Here is a 12,486-nt window from a genome sequence, read left to right as displayed (position 1 = left end):
CAGGTGGGCAAAGGTCGCTTCGCTCAGGTATACAAGGCCAAGCTGAAGCAGACCACCTCAGATCAGTTTGAGACTGTGGCCGTGAAGATTTTCCCCTACGAGGAGTATGCTTCCTGGAAGAACGAGAAGGACATCTTCTCCAACACAGACCTCCGGCACGAGAACGTCCTCCACTTCCTGACAGCTGAGGAGAGGAAGGTGGAGAAGCAGTACTGGCTCATCACTGCCTTCCACCCCAGGGGAAACCTACAGGTGAGACCACCACTGTCAGGTGGGACAGTCTGAGTCGATTTTTTCACTCATAAGTTCCAGTATGAATCTACTGAAAACTTTCCAGTCATTCTGCCCTTTCATAATGCTACTGATAATCAATGCCCTGCAGGAGTACCTGACACGTCATGTGATCAGCTGGGAGGAGCTGCAGGTGCTGGGCAGCTCTCTGGCTCGAGGAGTCGCCCACCTCCACAGTGACCGCCTCCCCTGTGGACGCCCTAAGGTAGGACAGTGTGAATATGTGTGTGTCCTGCCACTGATTCACGCTTCAGAGCTTCCTTCATTTTAAACTGTTTTATTGACATATTGTTCTTTTTTTTACATTTATGTATTATTTAATCATTTTAATGTTTTTATTTTGTTTTATTATTACATATTTTATATACTTTTAATTGAAGTGCTTAAAATAATTTAGACTGCATGATTGCCTCACTTGAGCTTGAGCTTGAGCAGTAGTGGGGCTGAAAGAAGAAGGATCATCCTGAACTTCACCACAGGAGCATGAATCTATTCTTGTCTTCAGCAGATCTCATTGTTCTAGCTGCTGATTTTAAAATGACTTGTGTGCACAGCTGATATTTTGGCCTGAGGGGGGTGATATGGGAAAGGTCAGGGAGACTCCAAAAAAAGTAGGGGTTACAGATAAAAACATCAACAGCAAATTTAATGGTAAAACTCAGCCATCAGTTTTCAGTAACTTGTATAACAAGTTAACAGTTTAGTTCTGAGGGTGTTGAAAAAGGAAACCTCACTGAGCCTCCAGGATGTAAAGTAAATGACAATATGCTTGTGGAACATATTTTTCATTGTAAAATGTTCATTATTATCCTTATTTGTTTGCAAGTTGTTTCATGTTTTTCCTTTAATTGTCTACTTCAACGCTTTTATTCTGAAAACTGAGAACCGTACCTGTGTTGTGCCTGAAGGTGCCGATTGTCCACCGTGACCTGAAGAGCTCCAACATCCTGATGAAGAACGACCTGACGTGCTGCCTGTGTGACTTTGGCCTGGGACTGTGTCTGGACAGCAGCCTGTCTGTGGACGACCTTGCCAACAGTGGACAGGTCAGAGGTCAACCTCTCAATCATTTTTATGAGCTAGAGGCATATTGTTTTTAGGTTGTCTGTACCGTCTCATTCTCGTGGACACGATGTTTCAGTAACACCTTGAAGGAGCTTCTTCAAATTTGGCACAAACATTCATTAGGACTCAAGGATGAACTGATTAGATTTTGATGGCCAAAGATCAAAGGTCAAGGTCAGTGGGACCTCACAAAACACCTTTTTAGCCATTATTCAAGACTTCACACAGCAATTATGGCAAAATTTTTACACAAATGGTTAATATGTCAGCTCTGCCCTGGGCTCACAGTGGTTCCATCCCTCAGTACAGTCAGCTGGAGGGTTTATTATTATCTGCTGTCGTGGTTAATCTCTGTTTAAATCCCTGTGTTACAACAGCTTTGCTTTGGGTTTTGTTGAGATATCATTTGGACATATTTGTTTTGGCTCTTTCCATCTATCCAATTCATCTTTGTGTGTTGTCACAGCGCACACCTCTGTGCTGACAGAACAAATCTGACAGACAGACTCACAATCAGAGGGTAGAGGATGAGATGAAGGCGTTGTTGTGACACGCAGAGCGGCTCTCAGCTCGTTCCCAGGCTGTCAGGGAGACCTGATGACTTGTTTTCTATGATTTATGATTCACTGGTTAGAAATGCAGCAGCTGCAGGTGAAAGCTAACAGCCCACACCTGTGCACACAAACGCACACATGCAGATTTTCACCCGCTGTCTTTTTTTTTCAGTCGGTAGTAAAATGGTGACGGTTAGGTCGTCAGGATGTGTCCGTTTAGAGAGGGAAGCTTGAAACCTCCAGCTGCTCATAATTATAACTCCTGTGTGTAACACACGGACATCCACAAAACGAAAAAAATGGGTTCGGTGAGGAGCATTAGATTTAATTTCAGCTATATTTTACAAAGATAACTAATAAGGTAATGTGATAGATTTGGATTTTGGACTTCTTGGTCCTGATTTGGAAGTTATTGGTGTTACATTGGGACTTGAGTTGGAACCTGTTTATTTTGACCTGTGACTTATAGGTGACTGTTGTTTTGTGTTGTGTCTTGCTGTTGTGCTGGTAATTCTGTTGTGTCACCCACTCCCCTGCGCTGGAGGTGGTCTTTCCCCGTTTGTGGCTGAACCCTCCTTCTCCTCTTTTGTGCCCTTCATGCCAATCCTTGGGCCTGTTAAAAGTCCTGTTGTGCAGACGCCCGGGGCGGCTGTGACTTAATCTGAGGAGTCCGCCTCTGTGCCTCTAGATTCTTAGTCAACTCAGTATATGTGAATTGTTATGTTTTGCTCAGACTGTTAACTCGATGTGGCATTAACTAGCATTGACTGGACTGAGGCTCATGGTCCTTTATACAGGGATTTCTTTTTGTGGGCAGTGGGTGTAGTGATTTTATTTTCACACTCCTTGTTTTCTTGCACCACACTCAGTCCTCCTTTGTTAGACATCACTAGGTTATGGGTGACGACCCTCTGTGTTTTAGCTAAAAGACAGATCAGTACAGTCAGGCGAGGATTTGTTGTGATATGTCAGCCTCTCTGTGACCTTTATGTTACATCTCTGGCTTCTTGGACAATACAAGGTTTTGATACACCGGCTGATGTTGTTTCCCTTACACAGAGACACCTGCAGGGTTGTAACAACTACAGACTTGGTAACCAAGACTTTACAGGGGTTTAGAAAAAGTGATTTTTTTCCCCACCTTTCACTCCATCAAGCTTTTACAAGGAGCTTGTGTGAAGGAGACAACCACACTGCAACATGGGAAGTGTCATGGAGTCACTTTAGAAGTTTTAGCTCAGCTGTAACTTGTTTCCACTCATCACACAGTTGAATAAAAAGAAACGGAAACGTGTCACAAGTGTCATCTTCTATCTTGAACTAATCCAGCTGAGTCAGCTGATTGTCACTGAGCCAATCAGCTGATTGTTAAAACAACACAAACCAGACAATGGAAGAAAGTGAACATCACACTGTGACTGGTGTGGTTTTTATTGTGTTAGTGGTGGTGTTGTGCTGCAGTGGCCTGTGTTGACCCTGTCTCCTGTCTCCTGTCTCTGCAGGTGGGTACAGCACGTTACATGGCTCCCGAGGTGCTGGAGGCCCGACTCAACCTGGAGAACATTGAGTCCTTCAAACAGACCGACATTTACTCCATGGCCCTGGTGCTGTGGGAGATGACATCGAGGTGTGAAGCTATAGGAGGTCAGAGCGCCCACACACACCACAAACACACACATATTCAGTAATTACCGGTTTCAGGAAGTCATGTAACACGTGATGTGTCAACACTGCATTGACTCGACATGACGCTCAGCAGATAAACTGACAGACTGTGACGGTAGAGTTCTGTGTGTTGGATGTTTTATTCATACAGTGACAGTGTGTGTGTGTGTGTGTGTGTGTGTGTGTGTGTGTGTGTGTTTCACATGTAGCAGTGGAGGCTGTGTGTGTCACAACTGTTGATGTTCTTCATTTTGGAAAAAATAACTCCTTCATTTCAACACATGAAACATCTTCAAGAAATATTTCCCAGAGCCTTCAGAGCCCCCATCCATCCACAAGATATTATATATATTGTGCAAACTAGAAAAAACTTTTTTCATATTCATGTCATGTTATTTTATTTTGCTTTTAGAAATAATATTGGTTTACATTTGGTTTATGTCTATTCAGTTTAAATTAACCTGATGACTACTGGACTGTAAGAAATAACTCTACTTGACGTATTTCTGCCAAAAGAAATCATTAATCAGTTTAAGTCATTGATGGACAACAGAAGAATTAAGATGAATCTTAAAGGGAAAAACATGTTGATGTTTTAGTTACACCAAACATGAGAACAGAGCTGTGTGATATGACTTCAAATCAATATGATGATGATTTCAAACCTTCACCTCAATTATGATTAATGAACCTGATCAGGAGGAGAAGCAGGTGTCTGAGGGAGTTTTTTTTTTTAAAGGGACAGTTCGTGAAAGTATTAAGATGAAGAGGCAAGAGGATCTAAATGTTGGTTTTGGTACTTTTTCAGTTAGTTGCGCAGCTCTGACTAAAATCACCCTGTCCAGAGGGAAGTAGATCACAGACAGCTCTGTATGAAAGATACAGAAATACATAGTGTGGGTTACATCAGTTTGTCAGGATCCTGTTGTCATGAGAATATTTCCTCCTCCACTAATTTGAAGGAGTATTTTCCTCTCAGAATTTTAGTCTATTCTCTGCTCTAATGTATGAGACTGCACATGTTCATATGCACCCACTGCCTGCATGTACCAACAGAGTACCTGCTGTGTGTGTGTGTGACCTACATAGTGCAGACAGTAGGTTCAGGCCACCGTCTGTTGCTGTGTAGTGAGTAAGGGTTTTTGTGTCAGCGGGGGGGCTGGTTGTCCTGTCTGTCGGACTGCACCTCGACCTCAGCTCCAGGTCTGCAGCTGGAATCTCAGGAATGTCTTGTATGTGAGGGAGGAGATCTGGACTCTGCTGATGCCCTTCTTTGGGCAGGAAATCAGTGAGAGATCTGGGCTGGACACTGTACCTGTGTCAGCTGGCTGTGTGTGTGTGTGTGTGTGTGTGTGTGTTTGTGTATGTGTGTGTGCAAGCGTCCATGCTCACGAATCTTAAAGGAGCTATATGTGCTATTGCTACATAGCAAACATTAGCATTAAGAGCTGTTGTTTTCAGAGGTGAAGAGAAATGCTACCCAGCAAGCTCCACTTCACTTTCTGATACTGAGTCACTGTAGCTGCTCAGAGGACGTGTTATAACTTATTATAACAATTGGCGGAGAAAACATACAACCCCTTTAAATGTCTTCACAAGAAGAGGAAGATTAGAGTCAAGACGTGCGTCATCCTCAGAATGAAGTGTGTGTCTGTGTGTCTGCACAGCCTGTATCATTGTTGTCGGGGTCAGTCAGTTTTCTACCATCTGTCTGGATGCTACACACTCAAACACATGTTTGTGCTGCAGTTATGAGCCAAATTCAGACCCTGTCAGTTCTCCGACCTCAACGTCCACTGACCCACTGAAACATGGAGATTATGCAACAATATTGTTCTTGTGTTGGGTGAGGAAGTAGTTTGTCCTATTGTTGGCATGATGTGAGATCAGGCCATATAAAAGGGTTTAGTTTGAAGACTAACCGATGTGTTTTATAATGTGATGCTGTCTCAGTTATAGGTTTGACTGGGATTCCTGCAGTGCAAACTTCACCAAAGAGCTGCTACTGTGAGCCTAAGCTTACTGATTGGTTGATTTTTTTTAACTTAACCAACCTAATTAGCCTTGAGAGGAAGCTGGATTGAATCCATCTAGCCAGACACTGTGGCCAAACCACAGTGGTTCTGACCAATCAGTGTTCGTTAACAACCGTGGCTCCTGAGGAGGTTAGCATAGATGCTGCTACAGCATCAGTGACATCAGAACTGGAGTATTTCCTCATTGAGAACAACACTGAAGACTTTTCTCCATGTTCTCAGTCTCCTGACTGACTTACCACCCGATTTGCTGCTCATGGAAAAACTGTACTGTTCTGTACTGTACTGTATAATTGCCTAAGCTAGTTAGTCACACATGCTAATGATTGTATCTTAAAGTTCAACTGAAATGAAATGTCACAGCATACACAGGAGTTGTGAATCAATTCTCCTGTGGTCCCTTCCCACCAAGAGTCAGAAATGTATGTATGAATTGTTTTCCTGTTGCTGCTCACTGGTTGTCATTAATGTTAATTTGATGGCGTACGTCTGTGTCAGTGTTGAATGATACAGTCGATCAAATCTGACATTAAACACAAAAAATCCAAACCTCTCTTTAAGTCAAAAAACAAATCCAAAAAACCCTGAAACAACGACTGGACTAAACAGAACATCCTCACATTCTAAAAATGTCCTCAGTCTTTTAAAACTCAAAGATAAAAGTTACAAACAGACACACACACACACACACAGACATCTCTGGTCCCTCCGGTCTGACAGCAGGTTGTCTCCTCCTTCTGTAGTTGGCTCTTCAAGACAGTCTGAGATATTTAGAAGGAGACAGTCACATTCCAGTATGCGTGTGTTTGTCTGTGTGTTTACTTCAGAGGTAGAGACAGACACACTCATGTAGCCTGTTTCTGTGTCTCAGTCTGGGACTGTGTGTGTTTCCTCTGTCTCCCCTCCAACAACAGGGGACAGAAATACCTCCCTGCACTGGTGCTGTTGTTGTGGTCAGTTATAGTACCTTCTCTCTGTCTGTCTCTGAGCGTTTTATTGACATGTCCTGAATTAGCCTGCAGGGCGCGGCAGGTCCTGCATGTTCTGTGTGAGCTGAGGGTGACACAGGGTCACAGAGCAGGACCGAGGGTTTCCTGTGCAGAAGCCTTGTGGTCCACGAAGAGAGACAGCCACTGGCAACAGCTGATGGTTATACCCTGCCAGGGCAAAGAAGAGAGACAAAGGGCAAAAAGTATAGTTCCTATTATTATTTGCTGGAAGATGATTCGGTTAGCAGGGAAAAATAGACCAACTAATGAACATGTAACTAATTAGTTTGATCTGCACAAAATATAAAAACAGAAACTTGTGGTTTTAGTAGTAGTTATATTCTACTTCTTGGTGAACAATAGTCACATGCAGCAGCTGCAGTCAAGCCGTCACAGTGACAGTGACAGTCAGCTCGATGAGGGACTACACAGACATCTGCATAAAGTTACTGAACCCCTACAAAACTACAAATTCTACCTTTTACATTTCTGTTACCGTTCACATTTTTATTATTGGTAACACACATTTCTGTGCACTGTGTTCACTCTTCACATGCAGACATGCAGCTCAGCACAACAGCACAACGTACATCTCACATCCAAAATGCACCAATGCAACAAAACACTTGATCCACATCTCAGGCTCAGCTCTGACACGGACGACCTTTGAAAGACTCTTTATGATGCCTGATCCACCCTGACAGTCTCCTGACACATGTCCAGACTTCAGAGCTCACTGTGTCAGTCTGACAGACTTTTTCAGGAACCATGAGAACAGAACAGACAAACATGCAGATGAGTTTGATAACCGACTGTTTACCAAGTGTCTTTCAAGATAAATGGGAGTGGTGGAGTCACTGATGCAGCAACTGTAGTGAGTAATGTTCATGCTCAGACATGCATGGATCTAGATTCACCTGCTTGCAGCAAAGGCATTTCCCACTCTCATTTTAGCCTCCTTAAGCTCTGTCAAAATTCCACCTGTGGTAGTGACTCTTAATTTTCCCAGCTCCCTAATGTGCTTGCCGCAAACCTGCCGCAGGGATTCAGCCCACAACTTTCTCTGGAGATGGGCGGAGATGTGTGGTTTATTAGGGGCCATGCATGTTTATGTCTTGTGATGTAGTTTGCCCTGCATCAATGTGGGATCAAGGTCATGCTATACGCCTGTTGAGTCTCCTGAGCGCCAAAGATGGAGCTGTGTTTCTCCTCAGATAGTAAATCCCAGACAGTGCAGCCAGCCACAGAGGCTTGTGCCAACCTCCAGGCCACAAAGGTTTCAGACAGATAATCTGAAAAGGAAACTGTCGTAAACTGCTTTCCGCCCCTTAGATTGGATATACCAGGGTTTTAACTACGGGCCCCAGACAGAGAGGGAAACGTGAGGCTGAGGCTCTGGTTGCAGTCTCTAGTGAAATCTGTTCTCAAACCACAGATGAAATTCTTCTCATAGCTTTCAAATGTCAAGAGAAGGAGAGCAGGCCGCACCTCACATACAGACTGCAGTATTTGTCTGTCCCACATATCATCCCAATGAAGAGAATCAGAGAATGAAGAGCACATCAGAGCATGAAGTGAGACCTGTTCCTCTCAGGCTTGATGTTTAAAAAGTGCGTCACCTCTTTTTATTTCTGTTCAGCTTTCTCATTTTAAACCCGCCTGCTCTGTGGCTCAGCTGTGTCTAGGGAGGTGTGTGGTATTTCCACCAACTGCGCTGTTCCAGGTCTAAACAGCAGAGACCTGAGCACAAAACCAGCCCTGGCATGAATAAGCTCCAGGGGAATGGGCTGGGCCCAGCCAGGCCCTGTTTTAAAACACTAAAAAAAGGGGGGAAGTTCCACATGTCAAAAACAGGAAGTGCAGGCCTGTAGAGTCAGCTCCTCTGCACACAGCCTCGATCCCAGCCTTCCAACTTCCTGTCCGGGGACTCCACTCCAGCCTTCCCACTTCCTGTGTTTGAGGACACAGTGGCAGAGCCGACAGGGACCTGGTTTATATGAAACTACTTCCAGATTTCATCATGCTGTCCTGCTAATTAACACAAACATTATCAAGTATTTAAACTGATATTGAGACATGACAGTGACAGTGGCACAGGCAGATCATGGAGAAGAGAAAACAATCTCAACAAAAGGTCCATTTAGTATCTGTTTTGGAACTTTTGATCATGCCACATAGTCTTCATCCACAGGTGGAATTTGTCAAGTGGTTTTGTATTGATACATACCACTTACTAAGCCCCGCCCCCATTTAGTTGCTGCCATTATCAAACTTCACCTACTCACACGACACATATGCAGTTTACAATAAGAGTGGAGCTAACAGATTTTATCAGCTTTTGGTAACTGGCTAATTAAGCTAACTTTACCTCCATGAAAAGTTTCTAACTGAACCTTAAATGTTTCACATTGACTCAATTTAAAAAGAAATCCCCTCTCAAATATGCACATGATCACTACATACATGATATCCTGCTAATACACTGAGGCTAAAGCTACATGTTAGCTCCATAATCTAATGTCGTTAGCTAATGATGAGCCTTGGAGGTAACACTGCAGATAGTAAACTACCACATGTACCTTGTTAGGGCCCGACCACAGAGGAACCTACTGTTTTTGAGTATGATTATTATTCTGCTGGAAGAATGAGGGCCTCAGGAGGCTCGAAATTTCGGGCTCCTAGCGTCCATGCTGGGAGAAAAGTCCTCAGATGTTCATCAAATTCACTGAGATGATTGGTCTCATCATAAAGGATATAATCCATATTTTCTACATTGGTTTCAGTGGACAGGAAGTCAGCCATTTAGGATTTCGCGCAGCAATTTTTTTCATTTTACAAACACATTTTTGAGGCCTTTAGGATGTGCAAAACCTCAACCTCAGCACGCATGTTTATACTAATGAGTACTTGAATTTGTCATGGTTTGGTCTAAACCTGATATACAGGAGCATAATGCATCGTCACTGCGTCAAGTGGCCTCCTCCCTGCGACCCCGAGGTGCTCAACTTTAATTTTGAGATTGTTTTCTCCTGTTTCAACGATCAGGAAAAAACTACCTGTTGTTTATCAGTTCACATGTCAGTAAAACTCTTCCGTCACATGCTGAGAGCACAGGTGGAAGGACTGGACCGCTCGTTACTGTCAGAGGAGGCCTCTCGTGCTGCAGCGATCATTTGTCTTGAAAGTGGATATTAAACATTTCATCTCAGTGAACAAGTCCAGAGAAAAACTGAGATGCTGCCAAATATAACACACATAAAAAAAATAATAAATAATATTGCCAGGTTGTCGAAAAATAAGGTGCAGAAGTTGTTAAATGTAAGAACAAGATCAGGTGCATCAAAGTGAATTTTTGTGAAATATTTGTGGATGATTTCCTGGCTCAGACTAAACGAAGATGACTCTGCAGCAGCGAGTGTCTCATTTCACAGCAACTGTGAGATCCTGAGAGCCAGAGACCGACTGCAGCTGTTGTGAGTTCGGTTTCATGAGGTCTGGACCTAGTCCCAGAACTTTGTTTTTCATTTTTCATGGTTTTGAATTTGTACTCTCTCATTTTCTCTGCTCGTTGTGAAAAAAAGAATGAAAAAAAGACAGATTGTGAGTTTGGTGTTCTGCACTCCGAGGCTGTGAGTAATGGCTTGTTAGCGGAAGCTGATTTGTTGTTTTTAGAAATGATCATCATTCAAGTGCCTTTTCCTTCCCATGGAGACGTCATTAAAACTTTTTCTTACTCTGTCAGCATCCTCAGTGCCAGTTCACAGAGCTGACAGCTCAGTGGTCAGAGGGAGTGACATCAGACAAGGAAGCTTTTACACTTTCTCATCACATTACCTCCACAGGACACCTGTCTCACTCTGTCTTCCTCTTCATGTTTTTGTCCTGAGACTAAAGTGGACTCTTGTACACGTTGCTGTTTCCATGTACCTGCCTGAGGGCAAGTGAAACAGGCTGCTGACCTGTGTGTGTTTGTGTTTGTGTTTGCAGAGGTGAAGGACTACGAGCCGGCGTACGGCTCTAAAGTGCGAGAGCACCCCTGTGTGGAGAGCATGAAGGACAACGTGCTGAGAGACCGAGGCAGACCTGAGATCCCTGACACCTGGCTCAGGCACCAGGTCAGACACACCTGTACTGTGCACATGCTGGAGGGATCATCACACACACACACACGCACACATACACACACACATCCATGGTTATTTATAAATTTGTGTGAAAAAACTAAAGCTGTACACCAACAGAGAAAACTGTGATCTGATAACTTGTGTTTTCAGAGGACAAGAGAACAATGTTTTTGACTTTTTTTTTACCAAACCTTTTTATTAATTAAAGCTGCAGTAACTAATTTTTTGGCCAGAACAAGCTGAACACCCACATGTCATACCTGGTAAGGTTTGGATGGTAGATAAGTTGGCAAACAGTTGCCTCTTTACACGTCCAGCAGAGAGCAGCATTAGCATTAGAGCTGTGTTTCTGTCCACCAGACCTGATTTGGTCTCTAATGCTCCACCATGGTCACCAGTGTTTATCAGACCAAAACAAAGAGCGAAAAGAGGCTAAAACATCCTTTTAAAATTAACTCATTAATATGCACACACTGTAATTTTGGTCTTTTCTTTTTAAAAGTGTTATTAAAGATGGAGGACAGACGCTGTGGCCTTCACCATCACTCTCTGTCGGTCCTGACACTGTGACGTCAGAGTCTCATGTTGCTTCTCTCTTCCTGTCCTCACAGGGCGTGGCGGTGATCTGCGCCACCATAAAGGAATGCTGGGACCATGACCCCGAGGCCCGGCTCACCGCGCACTGCGTCGCCGAACGCATCTCAGAGATGGAGGACGAGATGGACAAACTGTCCAGCCGCAGCTCGTCGGCAGAGAAAATCCCAGAGGAGCTGAAGATCCCAGTGGAGGTGGAGATCCCGGAGAAGGAGGTGAAAATCACAGAGATACAGGAGATCATCGCCGTGGACTGCTCTGTGAGCGACGAGAAGTGAGACGAGGCTCGACGTCCTCGTGGAGATCTTTTAACAGGGACACTTATTCTACCCCAACGTGATATTCAGGAGCTGAGCTCTTGCAGGACTTTGAGCCACAGTGTCACATCTAATTCAGACCCAGCAAACAGAAACTGGGGGTGATGCCTCAAGACTTCACCGCTTCTAAAATAATAACCAGTTGCCTTAATCTGCTGAGAAGACTGACAAGTTAACTGGAAGCTTCCAAAGAGGAAGTGAGATGAGACAGACAGGTCACTCTCTCAGTTACTATTAAACCAAAGACATTTAATGTGCACTTTACCCTTTGATACCTAAGCATTACAGGTGTGTGTCAGTGTGATGTCTTCATGTATCCTGACGTGTTATGAAAGCTTTCGCTGTAAAGTGCCTTTGTGTGTCCAACGTTGAGCCAAAGTTTGAACAGAGATGTTGCCTTAACACTAATGATGCTGTGGCCTCCACCCTCACCAGCAGGAAACTATAGGAGTGTTTGTGTGTGTGTGTGTGTGTGTGTGTGTGTGTGTGTGTGTGTGTGTGTGTGTGTGTGTGTGTGTGTGTGTGTGTGTAAAGGAAAATGTGTATGCTTGTGTTGTTTTTAACCAGCTATACTTAAACCTTGTTTGCCAGATAAACAAGCACAGTGTACATAGTGACGTCACTGTACATAAGAGACACATCAGCCAAAAAGGGAAATGAATCCTTCTACTTAGCTTTGAGATTAAAGACATAACAGAGATGTATTTTTTTAAAACGTTGTCTGTGTTTTCTGTCTGCAGCTACAGGAAACTGAGGAGGCGTCAGAGGTCTTTTACCCTGCTTTATATACAGTTTCTCAAATGTAAAATATTGTAAATCCTTTATGAATTAAAGATATTTCCATTTCCTGA

At 43.7% G+C, this 12,486-nt stretch overlaps 1 protein-coding gene across 2 annotated transcripts in view; it reads left to right on the top strand.

The window, feature by feature from the left end:
• The window catches only part of LOC139612881 (TGF-beta receptor type-2-like), a 41,251-nt gene extending 28,765 nt beyond the window's left edge, over positions 1-12,486 (top strand). Inside the window, exons 5-11 of one of the 2 annotated variants that reach the window (XR_011686659.1) lie at positions 4-252; positions 383-496; positions 1,200-1,337; positions 3,413-3,554; positions 10,588-10,715; positions 11,336-12,137; positions 12,170-12,486. Coding sequence is in view for 1 of the 2 variants with exons in the window: in XM_071469014.1 (XP_071325115.1) it covers positions 4-252; positions 383-496; positions 1,200-1,337; positions 3,413-3,554; positions 10,588-10,715; positions 11,336-11,596 (1,032 nt within the window). In the remaining variant the exon portion in view is untranslated. Of the gene's footprint in view, positions 1-3; positions 253-382; positions 497-1,199; positions 1,338-3,412; positions 3,555-10,587; positions 10,716-11,335 lie in introns of both variants that reach the window. The other variant, XM_071469014.1, reaches the window with a different exon arrangement.

This window comes from Trachinotus anak, unplaced genomic scaffold (genome assembly GCF_046630095.1).
Source record: "Trachinotus anak isolate AG129_WGS33_773 ecotype Australia unplaced genomic scaffold, CSIRO_AGI_Tana_v1 ptg000032l, whole genome shotgun sequence".
Taxonomy (NCBI): Eukaryota; Metazoa; Chordata; class Actinopteri; order Carangiformes; family Carangidae; genus Trachinotus; species Trachinotus anak.
Note: the sequence above shows the minus strand (reverse complement) of the source record. Positions and strands in the feature narration are given on the sequence as shown.